Below are 23,442 nucleotides of genomic sequence, written 5' to 3' on the forward strand. Positions count from 1 at the left end.
AAGGGAAGAGAAAGGGCTGATTTTGGTGTGCTGTTTAATTTGGCCATGCCTCATCCTGCACCTGCAGCTAGTTAAGCATGTGAGAATGAGTCAGCAAGCATGTGAGAATGAGTCAGCACAATATACAGTATAAATGCTGATGTGTTTGAGGCAAGCTTCAGAGCATCGTCTACATGCTGCAAGGATCTACAACTGTGTGAAACTGCATTATACTGTCAGCAAAGCAAGTGACTCTTCCTAGAACGGTTTGGTGTTGCCATGTTCTTTCGGAACACTCTGCTGGCATTGCCCCGGCACTCTGCACATGCCCCGGCATAAAAAGTCCCCAATGTTGCAGCCTTTCCAGATAATGGATGGATGGCGGCTAACAGATTGAGATTGCATCCTGACAATACAGAAGTACTGTTTTTGGGGGACAGGAGGCGGGTGGGTGTGGGGGACTCCCTGGTCCTGAATGGGGTAACTGTGTCCCTGAAGGACCAGGTGCGCTGCCTGGGAGTCATTTTGGACTCACAGCTGTCCATGGAGGCGCAGGTCAATTCTGTGTCCAGGGCAGCTGTCTACCAGCTCCATCTGGTACGCAGGCTGAGACCCCTTCTGCCCACGGACTGTCTCGCTAGAGTGGTGCATTCTCTGGTTATCTCCCGCTTGGACTACAGCAGTGCGCTCTGCGTGGGGCTACCTTTGAAGGTGACCCGGAAACTACAACTAATCCAGAATGCTGCAGCTAGACTGGTGACTGGGAGCAGCCGCCAAGACCATATAACACCGGTCTTGAAAGACCTGCATTGGCTCCCAGCACGTTTCCGAGCACAATTCAAAGTGTTGGTGCTGACCTTCAAAGCCCTAAATGGCCTCGGTCCAGTATATCTGATGGAGCGTCTCCACCCCCATCGTTCTGCCCGGACACTGAGGTCCAGCTCCGAGGGCCTTCTGGCGGTTCCCTCACTGTAAGAAGCCAAGTTACAGGGAACCAGGCAGAGGGCCTTCTCGGTAGTGGCGCCCTCCCTGTGGAACGCCCTCCCACCAGATGTCAAAGAGAACAACAACTACCAGACTTTTAGAAGACATCTGAAGGCAGCCCTCTTTAGAGAAGCTTTTAATGTTTAATATCCTGTTGGAAGATGCCCAGAGTGGCTGGGGAAACCCAGCCAGATGGGCGGGGTATAAATATTATATTATATATTATATTATATTATATTATATTATATTATATTATATTATATTATATTATATTATATTATATTATATTATATTATATTATATTATATTATATTATATTATATTATATTATATTTATAATGGAGCTGCTCCATCCCCGTGAGATCATTCTGGGTGCCCTTTTCCGAACCTTTTCCAACTCTTCGATATTCTTTGGGGGCGAGGCGACCAGAACCTCCAGCCCTAGGCTGCTTCTCCCCTTCAAAACCCAAAACAGTTTGCAGAGTCTGGGTACCTTAAGGACTTTCTTCCATATGCCCACTCCTGGGGACCCCGTTCATCCCCTGAGGTCCTGATCCCTCGCCCCTGGCACAACAAGCGAGGACGAGGGACAGAGCCTTCTCTGGCTGACTTGCCATGCCCGCCCCTGAGTGCCCCGCCTGGCCCCATCCAGATATTTATCTTTCCGTATCAGATGTTGCCCTGGTTCTCCAGGTGGTTTCTGGGGGTGCCCAAATTGCATGCTCACCTGCCTGCCGACCAGACCGGCCCCGCTGTGGCACGTCCGGGTGTAGAATCTCATGCAGGTCTGCTTCAAGCAGGGCTTGCATTCTTCCCAGAGGGCCAACATGGTCTCGTTGCAGACCTCCTTCTCGCTCAGCTGTTTCTCAGTCTCCTGGGCAAGGAGGAGAGCTTCCTACAATAATAAATAATAATAAATAATAATAAATTTTATTTATAGCCCGCCCTCCCCAGCCGAAGCCAGGCTCAGGGCGGCTAACAACAATAAAACAGTACAAAAGTACAACACAACACAACACTCTAAAATCATTCATTATAAAATTACCGTATTTTTCGCTCTATAAGACGCACCAGACCACAAGACGCACTTAGGTTTTGGAGGAGGAAAACAAGAAAAAATATATTCTGAATCTCAGAAGCCAGAACAGCAAGAGGGATCACTGCACAGTGAAAGCAGCAATCTCTCTTGCTGTTCTGGCTTCTGAGATAGTTGCGCAGCCTGCATTCGCTCCATAAGACGCACACACATTTCCCCTTACTTTTTAGGAGGGAAAAAGTGAGTCTTATAGAGCAAAAAATACGGTAATTCAAAAGCCAAACGGGGCTGTTAAGTTCTTTGCAAGAAGGCAAGACAAGTCATAAATGTTGGAAACGTATTGTTGTTGTTTTTTTAAAAAAAAAATTTGAAAAAATAAATTTTATTAGTATTTTCCAAACAACAGCAACAACCCGAAAGATATCAAAAAGTAACAATACACAACGCACAAAAATCAACATTCAAAAACTAAAAACAAACAAACAAACAAACAAATATCTTACAACTTAATATTATAAACACTATAAAACAACAGCAACAAGACATTGACTTCCACCCAGCCCACAGCACCTCCTTTATCTCTCATTGTGTCTTCCTGTTTTCTTTACCATCTCTATCCTGACATCTAGATATAAATCCTTCTTAACTTAACTTAATAATTTTTATTAAGTTTCTTACAGATATAACACATATCACAACAAAAGAAAAACAGGAAGAAAAAGAAAAAAAGACAAGATCACAAATATAAACAAAACAGAGAGTAAAAACAAGGTACCGGTAAATACCTAAACAACCTAAACAACACAAATTAATTAATTATTTAGACTTCTAACCTCATAAACATATTTTGGGTTTCCTCTGAGCCCTCCCATCTGAATTTCCTTGTAATTAAAATATAGCAGTTTTCTGATATCATTTTCTTTTAAAAAACCACAATGTTCCAATTAAAATAAAATTTCTTAACTTTCCTTAAAGTTCAAAATCTTATTTATTTAATTAAGTCTTAATTTAATCCTAGGCCTATTTGGGTACTTTCAAGTAATTTCTAATTTTTAATATCACAGTATTTATTCAAATAGTCCTTAAATTTCTTCCACTCTTCTTAGTATTCCTGTTCTTTTTGGTCGCGGATTCTTCCAGTAAGGTCAGCCAGTTCCATATATTCCATCATTTTCATCTGCCATTCTTCCACAGTTGGTACTTCTTGTGTTTTCCATTTCTTGGCTATTAGAATTTGAGCAGCAGTTGTGGCATACAAAAATAACTTTACATCTTTCTTGGGCAGTTCAGAACCTGTTATTCCAAGGAGAAAGGCCTCTGGTTTTTTTATAAATGTATATTTCAACATTTTTTAAAAATTCATTATAAACCTTTTCCTAGAAGTCTCTCAACTTGGAACATGTCCACCACATTTGATAAAAGGTACCTTCCTTTTCTTTACATTGGAAATGTATTGTTGGAGTGGCACACAAAGGATGAACAAGTTAAATCTGTGATGATAGATTGGGCAAGAGATGTGGGACATAACATAATGTTTGAAGACCGGGAAAGGTTGTGGAGGATAAGGGTCAAGTTCACTGCATGTACGGCATTAAAGGAAAATGTTATGAAAATGATGTATAGATGGTACTTAACCCCTGTAAAACTAGCAAAGATTTACCACAAGAGCGATAATCTATGTTGGGAATGTAAAGAAAAAAAAGGTACCTTCTACCATATGTGGTGGACGTGTCCCAAGGTGAAAGACTTCTGGGAAAAGATTTATAATGAATTGGAAAAAATGTTGAAACACACATTTTTTAAGAAACCAGAAGCCTTTCTACTTGGAATAATAGGTTTGGAATCGCCCAAGAAAGATGTCAGATTGTTTTTGTATGCCACAACTGCAGCTAGAATTTTGCTGGCCAGAAACTGGAAATCACAAGAAGTACCAACAGTGGAGGAATGGCAGATGAAGATGATGGATTTTTTGGAGCTAGCCGACCTAACCGGAAGAGTCCGCGACCAGAAGAAGGAGGAGTACCAAGAGGAATGGATGAAATTTAATGATTATTTAGTTAAATATGTTAAGATAATTTAAACAGAATTACTTGTGAGTAACAGATTGGCCTAGGATTTAAATATGTGAAATTGTATAATACTACGGATAGAAGTCAAAATGAAAAGAAAGAAAGATGTTAATGGAACAAGTCAATTTTATATGAAAATAGTATTGGAAAATTGCTACAATGAGTTACCGTATTTTTCCCTCTATAACACGCAGATTTTTTCTCCTAAAAAGGAAGGGGAAATGTCTGTGCGTGTTATAGAGCGAATGTGTGGTCCCTGGAGCCGAAAAAGCAGGCAAAAATCAAATCGCGGGTCTCCTAGAAGGGAAACTTGAAAAGAGGAAGCGGCTGCTTTCCTCCATTCTGCCTCAGGGTCTTACTCCCCACCCTCCTCTGTTTCCTTGCTGTGTTTGCTCAAACGGAACAAAGAGCAGGGAAAGCCCCTCCCCTCCAGGCAAGAAGAGGGGAAAGTGTCCTCTCTGTGCTCTGGTACTGCTGGGGGAGAGGGAGAGAGAGGGGGGAGGGAGAGAGAGAGAGAGAGAGAGGGAGGGAGAGAGAGAGAGGGGGGAGGGAGGGAGAGAGAGATGGCTGGCTTGGGTGGGGGAAAACTCTTGCCTTTCTTTCCTCCCTCCCGTTAAATCCCTCTCCTGCATTCCTCCCCTCCAGGCAAGAAGAGGGGAAAGTGTCGTCTCTGTGCTCTGGTACTGCTAGGGGAGAGGGAGAGAGAGGGGGGAGGGAGGGAGGGAGAGGGAGAGAGAGAGAGGGAGAGAGAGAGAGAGAGAGGTGGCTGGCTGGCTTGGGTGGGGGGAAACTTTTGCCTTTCTTTCCTCCCTCCCGTTAAATCCCTCTCCTGCATTCCTCCCCTCCAGGCAAGAAGAGGGGAAAGTGTCGTCTCTGTGCTCCGGTACTGCTGGGGGAGAGGGAGAGAGAGGGGGGAGGGGGAGAGAGAGGGGGGGAGAGAGAGAGAGAGAGAGAGATGGCTGGCTTGGGTGGGGGGAAAGTTTTGCCTTTCTTTCCTCCCTCCGTTAAATCCCTCTCCTGCATTCTTAGCCAGCTGCTTCTCTGCACACCCCTCTCATGTCCCTTCTTTGTTTTTCCTTCGCTCCCCACTTAAAATGTGGTTACAAAGCATAGATCCACATGGATCCTCAGGATCTTTGCATTGGGTCACCCCAAATTCACCATCAGATCACATAGCATGTCCATGGCTACAGCCTGCCCCCCCAAAATCACGCACCCACTGTTGCCTGGGGCTGCAATGGTGCAAAAACGTGGTTAAAAAGCATGGATCCACATGGATCCTCAGGAACTTTGCATTGGGTCACCCCAGATTCACCATCAGATCACATAGCATGTCCATGGCTACAGCCTGCCCCCCCAAAATCACGCACCCACTGTTGTCTGGGGCTGCAGTGGTGCAAAAACGTGGTTAAAAAGCATGGATCCACATGGATCCTCAGGACCTTTGCATTGGGTCACCCCAAATTCACCATCAGATCGCATAGCATGTCCATGGCTACAGCCTGCCCCCCCAAATCACGCACCCACTGTTGCTTGGGGCTGCAATGGTGCAAAAACGTGGTTACAAAGCATGAATCCACAGGAATTCTCAGGATCTTTGCATTGGGTCACCCCAAATTCACCATCAAATCACATAGCATGTCCATGGCTACAGCCTGCACCAAAAAAATCACGCACCCACTGTTGCCTGGGGCTGCAATGGTGCAAAAACGTGGTTACAAAGCATGGATCCACAGGAATTCTCAGGATTTTTGCATTGGGTCACCCCAAATTCACCATCAGATCACATGCCTGTGGCCACAGCATGAAGCCCAAAAATGATACATCCACTGTTTCATTCAGAATGTTTTTCCCTTTGTTTTCCTCCTCTAAAAACGATGTGCGTGTTATGGTCAGGTGCGTGTTATAGAGCGAAAAATACGGTACATGGAAACTCAGCTAGGGGGATTTGAAAACAACAATGTTAACAAAAGTGGGACTATAACAGTTAGGATAAATGTTTGTTTGTTTTTCAATATTGTAATGTTTTTCTTGTTTGTTGTTGTGTTTGTTATAAATTTGGAAAACCAATTAAAAAAATGGGGAAAAAATAAAGGTCAAAACCAGCACCTTTGGGGGCGAGGTCAAGCTGTTGCCAGGTTGCAGCAATTTGACCTCACCCCAAAGGCGCTGCTGGTCAGCTTTGAGTTGCATCTTTTACAAGAGGTGGGCATTTTGGGGAAAGTTGTGCAGACAGACCTCCTTCTGCTTCTTGGTGTCCTCCAGGGCGTTCAAGATATCCCGGTGGTCCCTGCTGGTCTGGTCCATGAGGACCTTCATCTGCCGGACGCCGTTGATTGCATTCTCCAGCTCCGAGTCGACCAACTTGCTTCCCGTTTCAGACATCTCTGCGGGAAGAAAACTCGCACACTTTACAAAACGGCCGGCAGAGGCAGAGAGAAATAGCTTCCCGTTCCGTGGGGTCGTCTCACATAAGAACGCCTATCTATCAGACTTCTGCTTGAGGCTCCACGGAAGATGGCCAACAATACCATCGCTCCAGCTCCCACAAGGTAATTAGAGGCTGAGATGGGAGTAATCAGCCTCCCAAATTCTTCCCGGGGTAAGGGAAGATGCAGACTCATCCGCAGATGCCCAATAAACCACCCCCAAGTTCGTAAAGAAGGAGGGGGTGGGGGCACTGGATGGAAAGCCCCCGAGGGAGTTCGGATCTCCTGCATGCTGTCCCCGCAAGCGCACCAAGTTCCATTTCTTAAGATGAAAAATTGGATTTAAGTTTTGGACATGGTTTAAGTGAGGAGGGGGAAATTAATCTGCCAGTTAAGCCAGCCACTGAGGTGCCAAGAGTGACAGAGAGGAAGAAAGAATAACATCTAAGAATAACATCTAAGTCGGTATGTTGGAACGAAATGGAAAAAAGGGGGGTAAAGCTTTTTTTTTTACTATGATTTATTACAATACCTGACAACACCTCCCCCACCTCCACCCCCCGAAGAACCGTTTACATTATTTACAGAAAGTGAGATGGGAAAATATAAACTGAGTGAAAATAACAATACTATATAACTAAAGCTTCTGTTTTTTGAAATGCTTGGAAGAAGATAAAAGACCATCCAAATATTGATATCAGAAAGAAGCAGGATCTCTTTAGCTGCCGGAGAGACTCCAAAAAAACTTTGGAAAGACCAAGTTGCAGAGATAAATAGTCATGGGGGAGGTGAGCTCTTAATTTGTTATTATATCTGCACTTCAAGTCCAATTTGGCAAATCTCCCCTGGAAAGGAGAATGTTTGATGCAACCGGTCTGGGAAAATTAATGAGCAAACGCCTAGATTTGATTTCATCGGAACTGAGAGAAGATGACGTCAGCGAAATGACTTTTGGATTGATTTGGCATAAACACCAGTATGTGAGGAGTTACTGCAACAATAGGCTTACAAGCTGCAACAATAGGAGAGTCAAGCATACAAAATTCACACAGAAGCACATCATTGCTTACTTCAACTCGCCTGTGGAAATAGCTCAGAGGCCATGGAATATTTAATGTGATTTGATTGGATTGTTAAAATGAAAATTTTAATAATAATAAAAAATATTAATATTTATAAAAAATATTAATTATTAATAATAAAATTATTGTTTTAAAAAAGAATGCCTATCTATTTATTTCTCTGTTGCATTTGTATCCCACCTTTTTCTCTGCAGAGTTTAGGGTTGCGTAAATGGTTCTCCTCATTCAATCCCGACAACAGCCCTGTAAGGCTGAGAGGGCAAGGTCATACCCAGTGAGTGGGGAATTCGAACCCTGGGCTCCCCCAGCTCCTGACCACTACGCCATACTGGCTCTCAGAAGAAGAGCCTTGCTGGATCAGGAAAGCGGCCCGTCCGGTCCAGCCTCCTGTTCTCATAGTGGCCACCCCAATGCCCTTTTGGTAAACCTGCAAACAGGATTCGAACACAAGACTCCTCTCCCCTCCTGCTATTCAAAAGCACTGCTGCCTCTGGCCATTGAGGCAAAGCATAGCTTTTGTGGCTAGTAGCTATCAATGACCCTCTCTCTCATGAGTTTGTCTCATCCTCTTTTAAAGCCCTGTTTAAACTTTCCAAGAGTTTTACGTTATTGTTCATTTTTCTTGTTTTTATTTTTACTTGCTTTGTCATTTTTTAGTATCGGGTCAGGTTCAAGGTGCTGGTTTTGACCTTAAAAGCCCCTTGTGACTTAGGGCCCTCGTACTTACGGGACCACCTCTCCTGGTCTGCCCCGCAGAGGACCTTAAGGTCCATGAATAATCATAGTTTAGAGGTCCCGGGCCCTAAGGAAGTCAGACTATCCTCCACCAGGGCCAGGGCCTTCTCAGTGATGGCTCCGACCTGGTGGAATGCTCTGTCCCAGGAGACCAGGGCCTGCAGGATTTAACCTCCTTCCGCCGGGCCTGTAAGACACAGCTATTCCACCTGGCCTTTAATTTTAATTCAGCCTGATCTTTTATTTCCCTTCCCTTCCCTTCCCCTCGCCTTTTTATGAAGATCACCCACTCTGGGACCCCGCAGCTAATTCTCCCCTGGTCTCCTCGCTGGTCCAAGTAGGACCAATTCAGCCAGCTAGCTCTGGAGATTATCTAATGCTTATTTCCCCTAAACTGATTTTTGAATTTTATTTTTATTCAAGTTTCTATATTGTATTTTATGCTGCTTTTATAACTAAGTGTTTTTAAATTTGTTGTTAGCAGCCCTAAGCCTGGTTTTCTGAACCCAGAAGGGCGGAGTATAAATAAAAAATTATTATTATTATTATTATTATTATTATTATTATTATTATTATGTTATATTTACAGAATCAATGTAAAGAAATGGACTCCCGCGCAGGGTTTGATGAAACACTTGCAATCAACAAAACAAATGCAGAAATAATTATTATTAGTCTCATTGTTAATTTTATTGTTTTATCCTTGTTTGTAATTTTTTCTTTTTTTACAATCAAGCAGCTCATTCATGCAATTTATAAACATACCATGCATCCCAGAACTTGGGAGAAGCGGGGAATAGCCACTGACTGGTGAATTATTCCAGCCTTTTCCTGCCCTTCTTTTTGCATCCTGTCTGGGGCTTTTCAAGTGCAAACAATCATTCCCAATTTCTCATTATACATGACAAAGCCATTTTTCACCTTCTCACCCCTTGCTTTTTCCTGTTAGACCTATTGCAGTCGTTAAGAGTCGTCAACAGGCTCATCGCAGCTATCTGCCAATCACCCATTCCCACCACCCTTCTGAGTAATACCCCTCCCCACCTTCTCACTATATAGAAAGGTCCGGTGACTTCTGTTTCAGTGTATCTGAAGAAGTGTGCATGCACACGAAAGCTCATACCTAGAACTAACTCAGTTGGTCTTTAAGGTGCTACTGGAAGGAATTTTTTTATTTTGTTTTGACCATGGCAGACCAACACGGCTACCTATCTGTAACTGGAATCATTCCCAAATCATCTACACACATACAGAAACAGCAGCCTCCGCCCTGAACCCTTGACCGCAACCCTGGCAGTTTGGCAACCCTAGCAAAACACTGCGACCTCGACAGGCAGAAATGATTCCCCCCACGAGTCCCTGAGTCACATTTCTGGGAAATGACTTCATGGCGCAGGTGTCGAAATTATGCCCTTGGAGCCTAAAATTGGCAAGAGCATTTCTTTTCATCCTTTTTTTTTTTATTCTGTGGCTGGCAATACACACATCTATTATGGATGCCACAGGACAGGTCTGATCAAGCCGCAGTTCCAACACATCCTCCCTGCCTGCCCCCTATCCTTGCCCAAAAATAAAAAGTGCAAAGTTTTGGTTTTTTTAGCAAACCTTATTGATTCGTGACTCAAATGCAAAAGCGTTTTCCAGTCCAGGGCTCCTTCGACTGCAATGGAATGAGTAGCACTTCCAGCACAGTCATACCTAATGTTACGTTTGCTTCACGTTACGTTTTTTCAGGTTGCGTCCCGCATGCGCAGACACACAAAATGACGTCATGCGCAGAAGCGGTGAATCGTGACCCGCGCATGTGCAGACGCACAAACGTGGGTTGCTTTCCTTTCATGTTGCGAACGGGCCTCCGGAACAGATCCCGTTCGCAAGCAGAGGTACCACTGTGCATTTATAATAATAATAATAATAATAATAATAATAATAATAATAATAATAATAATTTATTATTTATACCCCACCCATATGGCTGGGTTTCCCCAGCCACCCTGGGCGGCTTCCAACAAAGTATTAAAATACAGTAGTCTGTTAAACAGGGACTTGCCGATCAGAAGGTCGACAGTTTGAATCCCCGCAACGGGTGAGTTCCTATTGCTTGGTCCCTGCTCCTGCCAACCTAGCAGTTCGAAAGCATGTCAAAGTGCAAGTAGATAAATAGGTACCGCTCCGGTGGGAAGGCAAACGGCGTTTCCGTGAGCTGCTCTGGTTCGCTAGAAGCGGCTTAGTCATGCTGGCCACATGACCCGGAAGCTGTACGCCGGCTCCCTCGGCCAATAAAGCGAGATGAGCCCCGCAACCCCAGAGTCGGCCACAACTGGATCTAATGGTCAGGGGTCCCTTTACCCTCTACCTTAGTCGGTTAAACATTAAAAGCTTCCTTAAAAAGGGCTGCCTTCAGATGTCTTCTAAATGTCAGGTAGTTGTTTATCTCTTTGACATCTGATGGGAGGGCGTTCCACAGGGTGGGTGCCACCACTGAGAAGGCTCTCTGCCTGGTTCCTGGTAACTTCTCGCAGGGAAGGAACCGCCAGAAGGCTCATGGCGCTTGACCTCAGTGTCCAGGCTGAGCGTTAGGGGTGGAGACGCTCCTTCAGGTATACTGGACTGAGGCCATTTAGGGTATTCAAGGTCAGCATCAACACTTTGAATTGTGCTCGGAAACGTACTGGGAGCCAGTGTAGGTCTTTCAAGACCGGTGTTATATGGTCTCTGCGGCCGCTCCCAGTCACCAGTCTAGCTGCCACATTCAGGATTAGTTGTAGTTTCCGGGTCACCTTCAAAGGTAGCCCCACGTAGAGCGCATGGCAGTAGTCCACGTGGGAGATAACCAGAGCATGCACCACTCTGGTGAGAGTCTGAGGGCAGGAAGGGTCTCTGCCTGGATACCAGATGGAGCTGATAAACAGCTGCCCTGGACATAGAACTGATCTGTGCCTCCATGGACAGCTGTGAGTCCAGAATGACTCCCAGGCTGCGCACTGGTCCTTCATTTAAGAAGAATGCAGAAATATAGAAGCGCCAACCTCTCCACTGTTGCTTACTTACGTTTCAGCTCTTCAGGAGGAACAAGGCAGTGCCCGCCATCCCAGAAAAAGAGGAGCCCCAGCAGAGGGAGCCATCTAGAAGGTGTCATCTTCTCCGCAGAAATAATACCAGGTTCCTGAAAAGATCAGGAAGACAGGAGGGCCACATTAGACAGCGTGAAGGGTTCAGATACTGAACTGTTCATGTACAGTCACACCTCATGTTACATCTGCTTCATGTTACATTCTTTCAGGTTACGTCCCGCCATACAAGATGGGTGACACCAGGCTTGAGAGCAGTACATGTGAAAAGGATCTAGGAGTCTTGGTTGACCACAAACTTGACATGAGCCAACAGTGTGACGCGGCAGCTAAAAAAGCCAATGCAATTCTGGGCTGCATCAATAGGAGTATAGCATCTAGATCAAGGGAAGTAATAGTGCCACTGTATTCTGCTCTGGTCAGACCTCACCTGGAGTACTGTGTCCAGTTCTGGGCACCACAGTTCAAGAAGGACACTGACAAACTGGAACGGGTCCAGAGGAGGGCAACCAAAATGGTCAAAGGCCTGGAAACGATGCCTTATGAGGAACGGCTAAGGGAGCTGGGCATGTTTAGCCTGGAGAAGAGGAGGTTAAGGGGTGATATGATAGCCATGTTCAAATATATAAAAGGATGTCACATAGAGGAGGGAGAAAGGTTGTTTTCTGCTGCTCCAGAGAAGCGGACACGGAGCAATGGATCCAAACTATAAGAAAGAAGATTCCACCTAAACATTAGGAAGAACTTCCTGACAGTGAGAGCTGTTTGACAGTGGAATTTGCTGCCCAGGAGTGTGGTGGAGTCTCCTTCTTTGGAGGTCTTTAAGCAGAGGCTTGACGACCATATGTCAGGAGTGCTCTGATGGTGTTTCCTGCTTGGCAGGGGCTTGGATTCGATGGCCCTTGTGGTCTCTTCCAACTCTAGGATTCTATGATTCTATGACCCGGAAGTACCGGAAAGGGTTACTTCTGGGTTTCGTCACTCACGCAGAAGTGCAAAATGACATCACGCGCATGCGCAGAAGCGGCGAATCGCAACCCGTGCGTGCGCAGACGTGCCGCTGCGGGTTGCGCTCTTTTCATGTTGCAAATGGGCCTGCGGAACGGTTCCTGTTCGCAACCAGAGGTACCACTGTATGCTACAACTGCGGCTAGGATATTGCTAGCACAAAGATGCAAAAGTATTGAAACTGAAGAAGAATGGCAAGGAAAGCAGGTAGAATACGCTGAAATGGCAAAACTAACGGAAAGACTTTGAGAGAAAGACAAGAGAGATTTCAAGAAGGACTGGGGAGCATTTCTGTTCTATTTCTATTTCTATTTCTGTTCTGTTCTATTTACAGAATCAATGTAAAAAAAATGGACTCACTCAGCATATTAATCTATATTTTCCATTTTGTCTTTATATGCAGATACGGTTCAAGCCTTGAAATAAAATTATTTGTCAGCATAACTTTTGGGGAAATTATTTATATACTTACTTATTTAAAAGACTTCAGTTATCCCCAGGGTATAAAAAGGGGGGGAGCACATTATCAACCTTGCCCGGGCCTCTGCCTGGCTCTGCAAAGCCCCGCTCACAGGGTTTGACTAAACACTTGCAATTAACAAAACAAATGCAGAAATAGAAACAGGGTTTTAAAATGATAAGAGAATAATAATAATTTTTTTAAAAAATTAAAGAATAAAAAATAACCAATAAGCAGGGAGAGATAATATGGCAAGAAACCCAGAAAATGAAGTTGAGGGAAGTCACCGGGGGCGGGGGACGTGTTGAGGATTTATAATGTATTTTGTTTTTGAAATAATGATTGTTGTGGTGGTAAAATTCAATAAAAATTATTATTATTATTATTTTAAAAGGGTTCAGATACTTCAAGGGTGGACAGGAGGGATACCTCGAAGTGCCGAGATGTTGAAGCGTCCCTCTCCTGCCAAAAAAGCACAGGGAAGCTATGGGAGGCGGCGGAACTCCTTGCTACTGGAAACCAACCCTGTGTCCTCTCAGTCATTGCATTACTGAAATTGTGACTGCTGGGTTGTGGTTGTTGCTTTTACAAAAAGTTTATTACCAAAAGTTTATTAGCATTCTGTTTCCATGTTTGATCTTGCATTTGGATTTGCTGTGGCTGCATTTCACTGTATAAGCCACTTTTAATTGAAAGGTGAGTTTGATGTAATAAACTGACTGGCTGATTTTGGGGATGAGAACACAAGGAGAGCCCGCCCATGGCCCATCTAGCCCAGCATCCTGTTCTCACAGCGGCCAACCAGATGCCCCAAAGGGAAACCTGGAAGCGGGATTCGAACTCAGGAGCAACACTCTCCTGCAGTTTCCAGCAACTGGGATTCAGGAGCATTGCTGCCTCTGACTTTGGAGGCAGAGCAGAACCATCCCGGCTAGGAGCCATTGACAGCCATCTGCTCCTCAGTGAATTGGTCCAATCTTCTTTCAAAGCCATCCAAGTTGGTGGCCGTCACTGTGGCAGGGAGTTCCACAGTTTAACTCTGCAGTGTGTGGAGAAGTCCTTCCTTTTATATAATAATAATAATAATAATAATAATTATTATTATTATTATTATTATTTGGCTGGGTTTCCCCAGGCACTCTGGGTGGCTTCCAACACAATATTAAAATAAAGTAATGCATCAAACATTAAAAGCTTCCCTGAACAGGGTTGCCTTCAGATGTCTTGTAGTTGTTGTTCTCTTTGACATCTGGTGGGAGGGCGTTCCGCAGGGCGGGCGCCACCACTGAGAAGGCCCTCTGCCTGGTTCCCTGTAACTTGGCTTCTCACAGTGAGGGAACCGCCAGAAGGCCCTCAGAGCTGGACCTCAGTGTCCGGGCAGAACGATGAGGGTGGAGACGCTCCTTCAGGTCTACTGGGCCAAGGCTGTTTAGGGCTTTGAAGGTCAGCCCCAATACTTTGAATTGTGCTCAGAAATGTACTGGAAGCCAATGTAGGTCTTTCAAGACCGGTGTTATGTGGTCCCGGCGGCCGCTCCCAGTCACCAGTCTGGCTGCCGCATTCTGGATTAGTTGCAGTTTCCGGGTCACCTTCAAAGGTAGCCCCACGTAGAGCGCATTGCAGTAGTCCAAGCGGGAGATAACTAAAGCATGCACCACTCTGGCGAGACAGAGCTGGTAGACAGCTGCCCTGGACACAGAACTGGACAGCTATGAGTCCAGAATGTCTCCCAGGCTGCGCACCTGGTCCTTCAGGGACACAGTTACCCATTCAGGACCAGGGAGTCCCCCACACCTGCCCGCCTCCTGTCCCCCAAAAACAGTACTTCTGTCTTGTCAGGATTCAACCTCAATCTGTTAGCCGCCATCCATCCTCCAACCGCCTCCAGGCACTCACACAGGACCTTCACTTTCTCTGTCCCGAACGTTCCAACATTCAGCTTCATCGCATGTCCACAAGTACCGGTGTTAGGAGGGAAAAAAACTTTCCTCTGCCCCTTTTTTATCTTTAATTATTACATTTGCATACCGCCCTTCATCTGCAGATCTCAGGACGGTTCAAAACATTTAAGAAAAACCACAAAATAAGTATTAAAATAAGAACAACGACAAACCAATTTTAGAGATTGCCTTAATTGCAGAGACTGCCGTCACGCTCTCTGAACAGCTGGCGCTCTGGCCATGCGCACTGTGCCTTATCTAGTCCAGCCATTGAAAAACAAACAGGAACTTGGCTGCAGAGGAGATGACGGCTGAAAAACGCTCCACCTGCGGCTCTTGGAAGCGGCTGGAGTTTTGCATCGTTCTCCCCGTCCCCCTGCCGCCCTAGAGACCAGCTGCAAGACCCTCCAAACAGAAGCCAGCCAAGAGCCACAAAACAGGGGTGGACATGCTCGGAGTACAGAGTGTCTGAAGGGAGAAACACACAGAGCTCAGATACAGAGAACTTTCTTGGCCGGCCGCCCTCGTCTCCATGGCCTGGAGCTTCTGGAATCCAGGGGGGGTGCGGAAATGGGGGCTTCATTGTGCCAAGGTCCCGCTTTCTGGAAACTCCCTCCCTTGTGCCCGTTGGGAGGAAGAGTTGCGTAACAGATGGCACTGCCATCCAAGGCAAGCGGGGCGGGCAAGCGGCTCTCACGGAGAAATAGAACGAGGGGGGAGATTGGCAAGCTGGCTGCGTGTGCCCTCTGAATCAGCAGGCATGATGGGGGGAGGAAAGGAACAGGCTGAGCCTCCCTCCCTCGGAGATTTTGTGCCTGTGCCTTCAGCAAGACTGGCAGATGGATCCCCACCAGGAGAGGAAAGGGGGAGAGGAGTGCTGGGAAACGTTCGGAAAAAAGCCAACCCAAACCACCGAGGGTTTGAGCAAAAAATTCCCGGATGGAGGCAGGAGGGGAACCTCGGCAGACTTTGGTAATCTTTGGCAACACGGTGCCCTGAGCGAAGCCAACATTTGGAGCCCCCAACCCGATCTTCTCAATTGTGGATCTTCTTGATTTTGAACCCCCTTGGCTAGGTGTTGGTACAGTGGTACCTCTAGATGCAAAGGGGATCCATTCTGGAGCCCCATTCGCATCCAGAAGTGAATGCAACCAGTGTCTGCGCATGCGTGGGTCGCGAGTCGCCGCTTCTGCACATGCGTGTGAGGTCATTTTGACCGTCTGCGCATGCGCGAGCGACGAAACACACGGAGCACAACCCGAAAATACTTATCCCGAAGCTACATCAACCCGAGGTATTACTGTACAGGGAAACTGCAAACACCACCCAAAATCCAACGCTGCTCTTGCTCCGAATACTAGAACTCGCAGTCGTCGAAAGAAGCTGAATGTTGGAAGGTTCAGGACAGAAAGTGCCGGATTTGCATATAAGCAAAACAAGCTATAGCTGGGGCCCCACTCTCTTGGAGCCCCCCCCCCCCCAAGATTTAAAGTATACCTGAAGGAGCGTCTCCACCTCCATCGTTCTGCCCGGACACTGAGATCCAGCTCCGAGGGCCTTCTGGCGGTTCTCTTGCTGTGAGAAGCCAAGTTACAGGGAACCAGGCAGAGGGCCTTCTCAGTAGTGGCACCCGCCCTGTGGAACGCCCTCCCACCAGATGTCAAAGAGAACAACTACTACCAGACTTTTAGAAGACATCTGAAGGCAGCCCTGTTTAGGGAAGCTTTTAATGTTTAATAGGTTATTGTATTTTAGCGTTCTGTTGGAAGCTGCCCAGAGTGGCTGGGGAAACTCAGCCAGATGGTCGGGGTATAAATAATAAATTATTATTATAAAGAAAAAACCTGGATGTACATTTCCAAAATACAACATAAAAAACAAGTAAAATACAGCAACAGTGTTTTGTGTTGTGTAGACTCCTCTGATGTAAGTCATGGGCCCCGCCTGCTAGCCTGCTCCCTAAAATATCACATATAAAAGGCCCCATTACCTTCAGTAGCTTAAAGGTAAAGGGACCCCTGACCATTAGGTCCAGTCCTGGCTGACTCTGGGGTTGCGGCGCTCATCTCACTTTACTGGCCGAGGGAGCCAGCATACAGCTTCCGGGTCATGTGGCAGCATGATGAAGCCGCTTCTGGCGAACCAGAGCAGCGCACGAAAATGCCGTTTACCTTCCCGCTGGAGCGGTACCTGTTTATCTACTTCCACTTTGACGTGCTTTTGAACTGCTAGGTTGGCAGGAGCAGGGACCGAACAATGGGAGCTTACCCCGTCGCGGGGATTCGAACCACCGACCTTCTGATCGGCAAGCCCTAGGCTCTGTGTTTTAACCCACAGCGCCACCCGCGTCCCTCTTCAGTAGCTTAGGGCCTCATCAAACCTCAATCCGGCCCTGGGGAACTCGCAGCAGCAGGAGACCAACTGCCCATCATGGGGCAGGGAGTAAAATGCACATTCGAAAGGAACCATTTTATCCTTGAGTGCCAGGGGGCTGCCCCACACAGGAGTGACGCCCGGCGCAGCAAGAGGCTGTGTGCTTTGGATTTTTGCAACAAGTAGCCAGTGTATCCCAAGCCGCCCTTGGCCTCCCCAGAGCTCGATGGCGTGGGAAGGGAGCAGAAGAGGCATCATGTTGCTCAGACCCACAGGTCAATGGCAAAGCAGCTGCTCAGGGATGCAAGAGGTCCCTGTCTCAAGCCCTGGCACCGACACCTGGGAACGTGTAGCCGGCAAAGAGCATCTCTCTCCCACCCTCCTCTCCTTCCACCTGCTCAGCAGCAGGGCAGCTGCTTGGCATGGAGAAGGCCCCGGGTTCAACACCCCACCCCCCCCAGCATCTCCAGTTAAAGGGATCAGGTAGCAGCAGGGGATGGGAAAAACCTGGCCGGTTCTGCCCAGGAGACCTGCCAACAATTCTGGGCTCAATGGACCAGGGTCAATGCACTACCTCTTTTCAGCGACAAACACAGTTTTCTCTCTAGACAAGCAATGACAAGGGGGACCCTGCAAAAACTCGGCACATCCACACCGTATACCGTGTTTGAAGACATAAGGAGAGACTGCTGGATCAGGGCCATTGCAGGAATTTATGTATAGGTTGGGGGGGTTGCCCCTCCAGCAGATATCATGCACATGCAGCCCACTACCAAAATCAGCACAATCACTTTTGTGACTTTTGTGATTTGTCCCCACAAAACACTTCGTCACAGTTTCTTCCTATCTATTCAAAGGGCCTCTGCTGCACGATACCAAATGTAAGAATTCACTGATAAATGTACCTGTGTACTGGCTCCCTGGGAAAACTTCAGAAATTCCCATAGACGTGAGCTCAGCTACTCAGCAGCCCCTCTGCCTGAGGGATAATTCCTGGCATCCTGATACCCGAGTGCCAGACAGGTAGCCATTCCAGAAATAACAAACCCAGGTGAAGACAAAAGGGTGTGATGAACTTGGCTGGGAAACAGGGAAATGTAATATCTCTTTTGTTCCACTTGATTGGTGTTTGGTGGAGGGCAAGGGGAACCATGGGGCAGGGTCCAGGATGCTCAGATTACTGCCACCAGACCTCCCCTTTCATGATGTATGAGTGATGAATTAGTGATGTAGTTTGGGGGGGTGTAACATGGGGATTAAAAGGTAAAGGGACCCATGACCGTTAGGTCCAATTGCGGATGTCTCTGGGGTTGCAGCGCTCATCTCGCTTTACTGGCCGAGGGAGCCGGTGTACAGCTTCCGGGTCATGTGGCCAGCATGACTAAGCCGCTTCTGGCGAACCAGAGCAGCGCACGGAAACACCGTTTACCTTCCCACCAGAGCAGTGCCTATTTATCTACTTGCACTTTGACATGCTTTCGAAGTGCTAGGTTGGCAGGAGCAGGGACCGAGCAATGGGAGCTCACCCCGTCGCGGGGATTCGAACCGCCAACCTTCTGATCGGCAAGTCCTAGGCTCTATGGTTTAACCCACAGCACCACCCGCGTCCCATAACATGGGGATTAGCAGCTAATAAAAGTTGGGTTCTCTTTTGTTTGGGGCTTCCATCTTGTTCCACCTGGTGGCAGGTGGGAGTCTTGTCGCAACAGTCTTCAATCAAGACCAAACCTACTGGCTGCTGTTTTGATCTGGTATTCCTGGCTGGTGTCCTTGTTTCTTGTCCAAGGGAACCCTCAGATTTCTCCATTAACAGGGAAAAGGCGGCTCATCTAGTCCAGCATTCTGTTCTCACTGTGGCAAACCAGATGCCCTAAGGTAAACCCTGCAAGCAGGATTCAAACACAAGAGCAACTCTCCCCTGCTGTGGTTTCCAGTGAAATAAATATTTTGATGCTTCCTTTAAAAGCATCCCAGCCTCGTAGGGAGGACAGGTATCTCAGAGAGAGGACTTTTGTGGAGGCTCTGCACCGGTCGGGAAATATAGTACAGTACAGAAAGTGGGTGCACGACCTTTCAGAAGACATTCAGAAGCCTCGCTGCCTCTGACTGTGGAGGCAGAGAAGAGCCGTAATGGCTAGTAGCCCTGGACAGCCCTCTTCTAATAATTAATAATAATAAATTTTATTTATACCCCGCCCTCCCCGACCAGAGCCGGGCTCAGGGCGGCTAACACCAGTAAAATTAAAGTAAAAACATAATAGGAAAAAAAACAATTTAAAATACAGGTTATAATGCAATTTAAAATGCAGCCTCATTTTAAAAGTAGCCCATAAATCAAAACCATAAGGGGAGGGCAACATAAGGGTCAGACTGAGTCCAAACCAAAGGCCAGGCAGAACAACTCTGTCTTGCAGGCCCTGCAGAAAGATGTCAAGTCCCACAGGGCCCTGGTCTCTTGTGACAGAGCGGTCCACCAAGTCGGGGCCGGTGCTGAAAAGGCCCTGGCCCTAGTAGAGACTGATCTAACCACCTTGCGACTTGGGACCTCCAAAGTGTTGTCCTTTGTGGACCTTAAGGTCCTCCACGGGGCATACCAAGAGATACGGTCCCGTAGGTACGTGGGTCCTAGGCCACATAGCGCTTTAATGGTCAAAACCAGCACCTTTGGGGGCGCAGTCAAGCTGTTGCAAGGTTGCAGCAATTTGACCCTACCCCAAAGGCGCTGCTGATTAGCTGCATTCATAAGACACACCTAGTTTTTAGAGGGGGAATGCAAGGGAAAAAATATTCTTTTAAAGGAAGCGCTGAGCAGAGCCTGTAGGCATCCCAGGTTATGCTCAGCGCTCCCTTTCACGAGCCGCGTGGAGCGTGTGTGCGGCGCTTGCAGGCTTTTCCCCGAGGAGGGAGAAGGGACTGGCGGGCTGTCCTTCTCCCTCCTCAGGGAAAAGCCCCCAAGAGCTGCACACACATCCAACAGGATGAAGGCTCCCCCAAGAGCTGCGCTCCCTTTAAAGAGCACACAGAGCGTGTGTGCGGTTCTTTCAAGGGAGCGCTGAGCAGAGCCTCCCACCTGCATTCGCTCCATAAGACGCACACACATTTCCCCTTACTTTTTAGGAGAGGAAAAGTGCGTCTTATAGTGCGAAAAATACGGTACCTCTATGAATGTGTCTCATCCTCTTTTAAAGCATCATTCGGAATTGGTTGGTGCCTTTTAGGCAAAATGGCAGTGGAAGGAAACTGGGTCCAGCAACTGAGATATCAGCACCTGCTTTGTCTCTGTCTTTATTCTCCGGGACCAACGAGGCATCAAAACGAGCAAAAGAGAGAGAAGTTGAAGGGCAGAGAAAGGGGGCTGTGAATGCCAGCAAAGTTGGACGGCTGCCCTTCTGCCCAGGCTGCAAAACAAAAGAAGCAGGGAAACAGCTCTGGGACAAAGTAAATTCCTCCCAGAGATAAGGCGCCAGACAGGGAAGAGGAGGAGGAGGAGGAGGGAATTGTTCCTGCACTTGCAAACAAAAAATAAAAACAGAGAAAGAGAGAGAGAACCCTCTTGATTCAAGCCCTGAGCCCTTGATTGTGCAAACAGAGACCATAATGATCTTCCGTGCCCTTCAAACGCAAACACCACACAGCTGCCCACACCACCTCTCCAATTCCAGGGCCTGGATGAAAAACACGGAACGGTGTCGGCTGTGTTTCACAGCGGCCGGCATTTCACATGCAGAAGCCAGCCACACAAATCTGCCGGGATCACGTTCCACAAACTGGCTGCGCATCGCTGGACCTCTCTCCAACCAGATTGCATCTCAAATGAGAAAAGCCAGCAGCTCAGCCCAGCCTGGATGCCCTGCCAGGCCACAGGCGCTCAGTGATGGCAGAACTCCTCTCTGCACTGTTCTTCCCGTGCTCCTGTGTTGATTTCTAGTGGGCCCTGGCAAATAATAATAATAATAATGTATTATTTATACCCCGCCCATCTGGCTGGGCTTCCCCAGCTACTCTGGGTGGCTTCCAACAAAATATTAAAATACAGTAATGCATCAAACATTAAAAGCTTCCCTAAAGAGGGCTGCCTTCAGATGTCTTCTAAAAGTCTGGTAGTTGTTGTTCTCTTTGACATCTGCTGGGAGGGCACTCCACAGGCTGGGTGCCACTACCGAGAAGGCCCTCTGCCTGGTTCCCTGTAACTTGGCTTCTCACAGTGAGGGAACCTCCAGAAGGCCCTCGGAGCTGGACCTCAAATAAAGTCTTATTTTCCAAATGATGGACTGTGATTGATTCTCAGTTAAATATCTGGCTAGTTCAGATGACCTGGCTAGTTCAGATAACCTAGTTCAGATAACCTTGAGCTAGGTTAAGAACTTCGAGTACATAAAGAAGAAAAGTCACTTTTCCCAGCATTTTCTTAATGCTGACACGGACAATTCATAACGTAGGGATATTCTTCACAACTGTGAGGGTTGGGGCAAGCGAAGATGAGCGACGAAAATGAGCTCCAGCGTTTTGCACTGCTCCTGCTCGGGCTGCGCGGAAAAGGCATTTTGGTTCCTGAAATTCATTCTGATTGTGCAGATCAAATAGAACTGCTAGAATTCCACAGGACATTGCATCAGTGTGTGAAAACAGCCCGGATTCAATGATCCCCAGATGGTGGAGACGTCGGGCACCAATCCTGGTTCCCAGGCATCTTCACTTGGTTGCAAGTGGTCGATAGCCAGACATTCCACTTTGGTGACTATAACCTTGGTTTAAGAAGCCTTTTTGGCTCCTAGCTTATATACTTCAGTTTCTAACATCTAGTCCAACCTCCTGCAAGGCTGGAATCTTAGCTAAAGTATCCCTGAGAGAGAGCCATCCAACCTTCGCTTAAAAACCTCCACCACCTTCCGAGGAAGTCTGTTCCACTGTCAAATGCCTCTTACATGATGCCAGCTCTGCGATGCGGACGAGTCCTTCTACCCCAATAACAGGCACGATCATTGTATTAAAAGGTAAAGGTAAAGGGACCCCTGACCATTAGGTCCAGTCGTGGCCGACTCTGGGGTTGCGGCGCTCATCTCGCTTTACTGGCCGAGGGAGCCGGCGTACAGCTTCCGGAACAAGTGGCCAGCATGACTGAGCCGCTTCTGGCAAACCAGAGCAGCGCACGGAAACGCCGTTGACCTTCCCACCGGAGTGGTACCTATTTATCTACTTGCACTTTGACGTGCTTTCGAACTGCTAGGTTGGCAGGAGCAGGGCACCGAGCAATGGGAGCTCACCCCGTCACGGGGATTTGAACCGCCGACCTTCTGATCGGCAAGTCCTAGGCTCTGTGGTTTAACCCACAGCGCCACCCGCATCCCTCAAATCTTTGTATTATTTGATAGCAATAAGCCATCCGCTGCGGCACTCTGAATACAGCAAGCGTTCCCTGTTTGCAGACATGACCGGCTCTTTTGCTGGGGAGAGAGGAGCAAATTTGGCCAGCCTTTAGGAATACTCTTCCAGGAATCTTTTGACATCTGGGTTAAAAAACCCAAGCAAGTTTCACTTCCGGAGGCGGCGCCTCTGACAATGGCGGATTCCCTCTGACTCAGAGGGAGACAGCTCCACAGAAATCGGGTCTTACTGCTGCAACGAAGCGGGGACCCTTTCGAAAACCGCAGGCGGAAGAAGCCTGCGACCGTGGGACTCGGTGGGCACCTTTTGCGCCCCCCTGTTTGGCAAAGGAGCCCTACAAAGGGCTCCGGAGTGAGACGGGGGTTGGCGCAGTGCTGAGAGTCAATCGCTACTTCTGCAGAGCGAAGCTGCACAGCTGAGGTCGGAGAGCGCTGTCCTTTTTCCTATGACAATTCGGATTTCAAACAACAACCCGTGAGTAGGGCAATTGAAACTTGTGGATTAAAATTATACCTTTGAATTTGAGCCGAGACGGGAAGGTGCAAATAGGAAGTCCGCCTCCAGTTCTCTGTATAAAGATCAAAGCAAAGACCTTACAAGCTAAAAGCCGTAAATTGACAGCCTGGAATTTCCTGCTCTTTTAATCACCAAATCCCCCTAGACAGCAGGAGGAAAGGGGGAAAATAAATTGTGACTTTTTTATCCTGCAGAGAGTAAGCTAAGAAAATAAGCCTTCACTGTCCCTAACCTGGGGACGAAATGAAAGGAAAGAAACTGTTGGTGGTGCCTACAATTGGAATACAGGAAAACTGACAGATAGATTTGGAAAAGGAAAAATAAGTCCAATGCTGCCTTCTGCCTGTTTGTTTTATATTGAAAGGAAACAAAATA

General features: G+C 47.2%; 1 protein-coding gene across 2 annotated transcripts in view; it reads right to left on the reverse strand.

Annotated features, from left to right (window-relative positions):
- The window catches only part of CLU (clusterin), a 38,166-nt gene that overhangs the window by 9,707 nt on the left and 5,017 nt on the right, over positions 1 to 23,442 (reverse strand). For both annotated transcript variants that reach the window (XM_081854853.1, XM_081854854.1), the window contains exons 2-4: positions 11,366 to 11,480; positions 6,307 to 6,455; positions 1,691 to 1,858 (exon numbers count right to left, since the gene is read on the reverse strand). In XM_081854853.1, the coding sequence (XP_081710979.1) occupies positions 1,691 to 1,858; positions 6,307 to 6,455; positions 11,366 to 11,453 (405 nt within the window). In that variant the 5' untranslated portion in view covers positions 11,454 to 11,480. The remainder of the gene's footprint in view (positions 1 to 1,690; positions 1,859 to 6,306; positions 6,456 to 11,365; positions 11,481 to 23,442) is intronic.

This window comes from Podarcis erhardii, assembly GCF_964252035.2.
Source record: "Podarcis erhardii genome assembly, chromosome: 3".
Classification (NCBI taxonomy): Eukaryota; Metazoa; Chordata; class Lepidosauria; order Squamata; family Lacertidae; genus Podarcis; species Podarcis erhardii.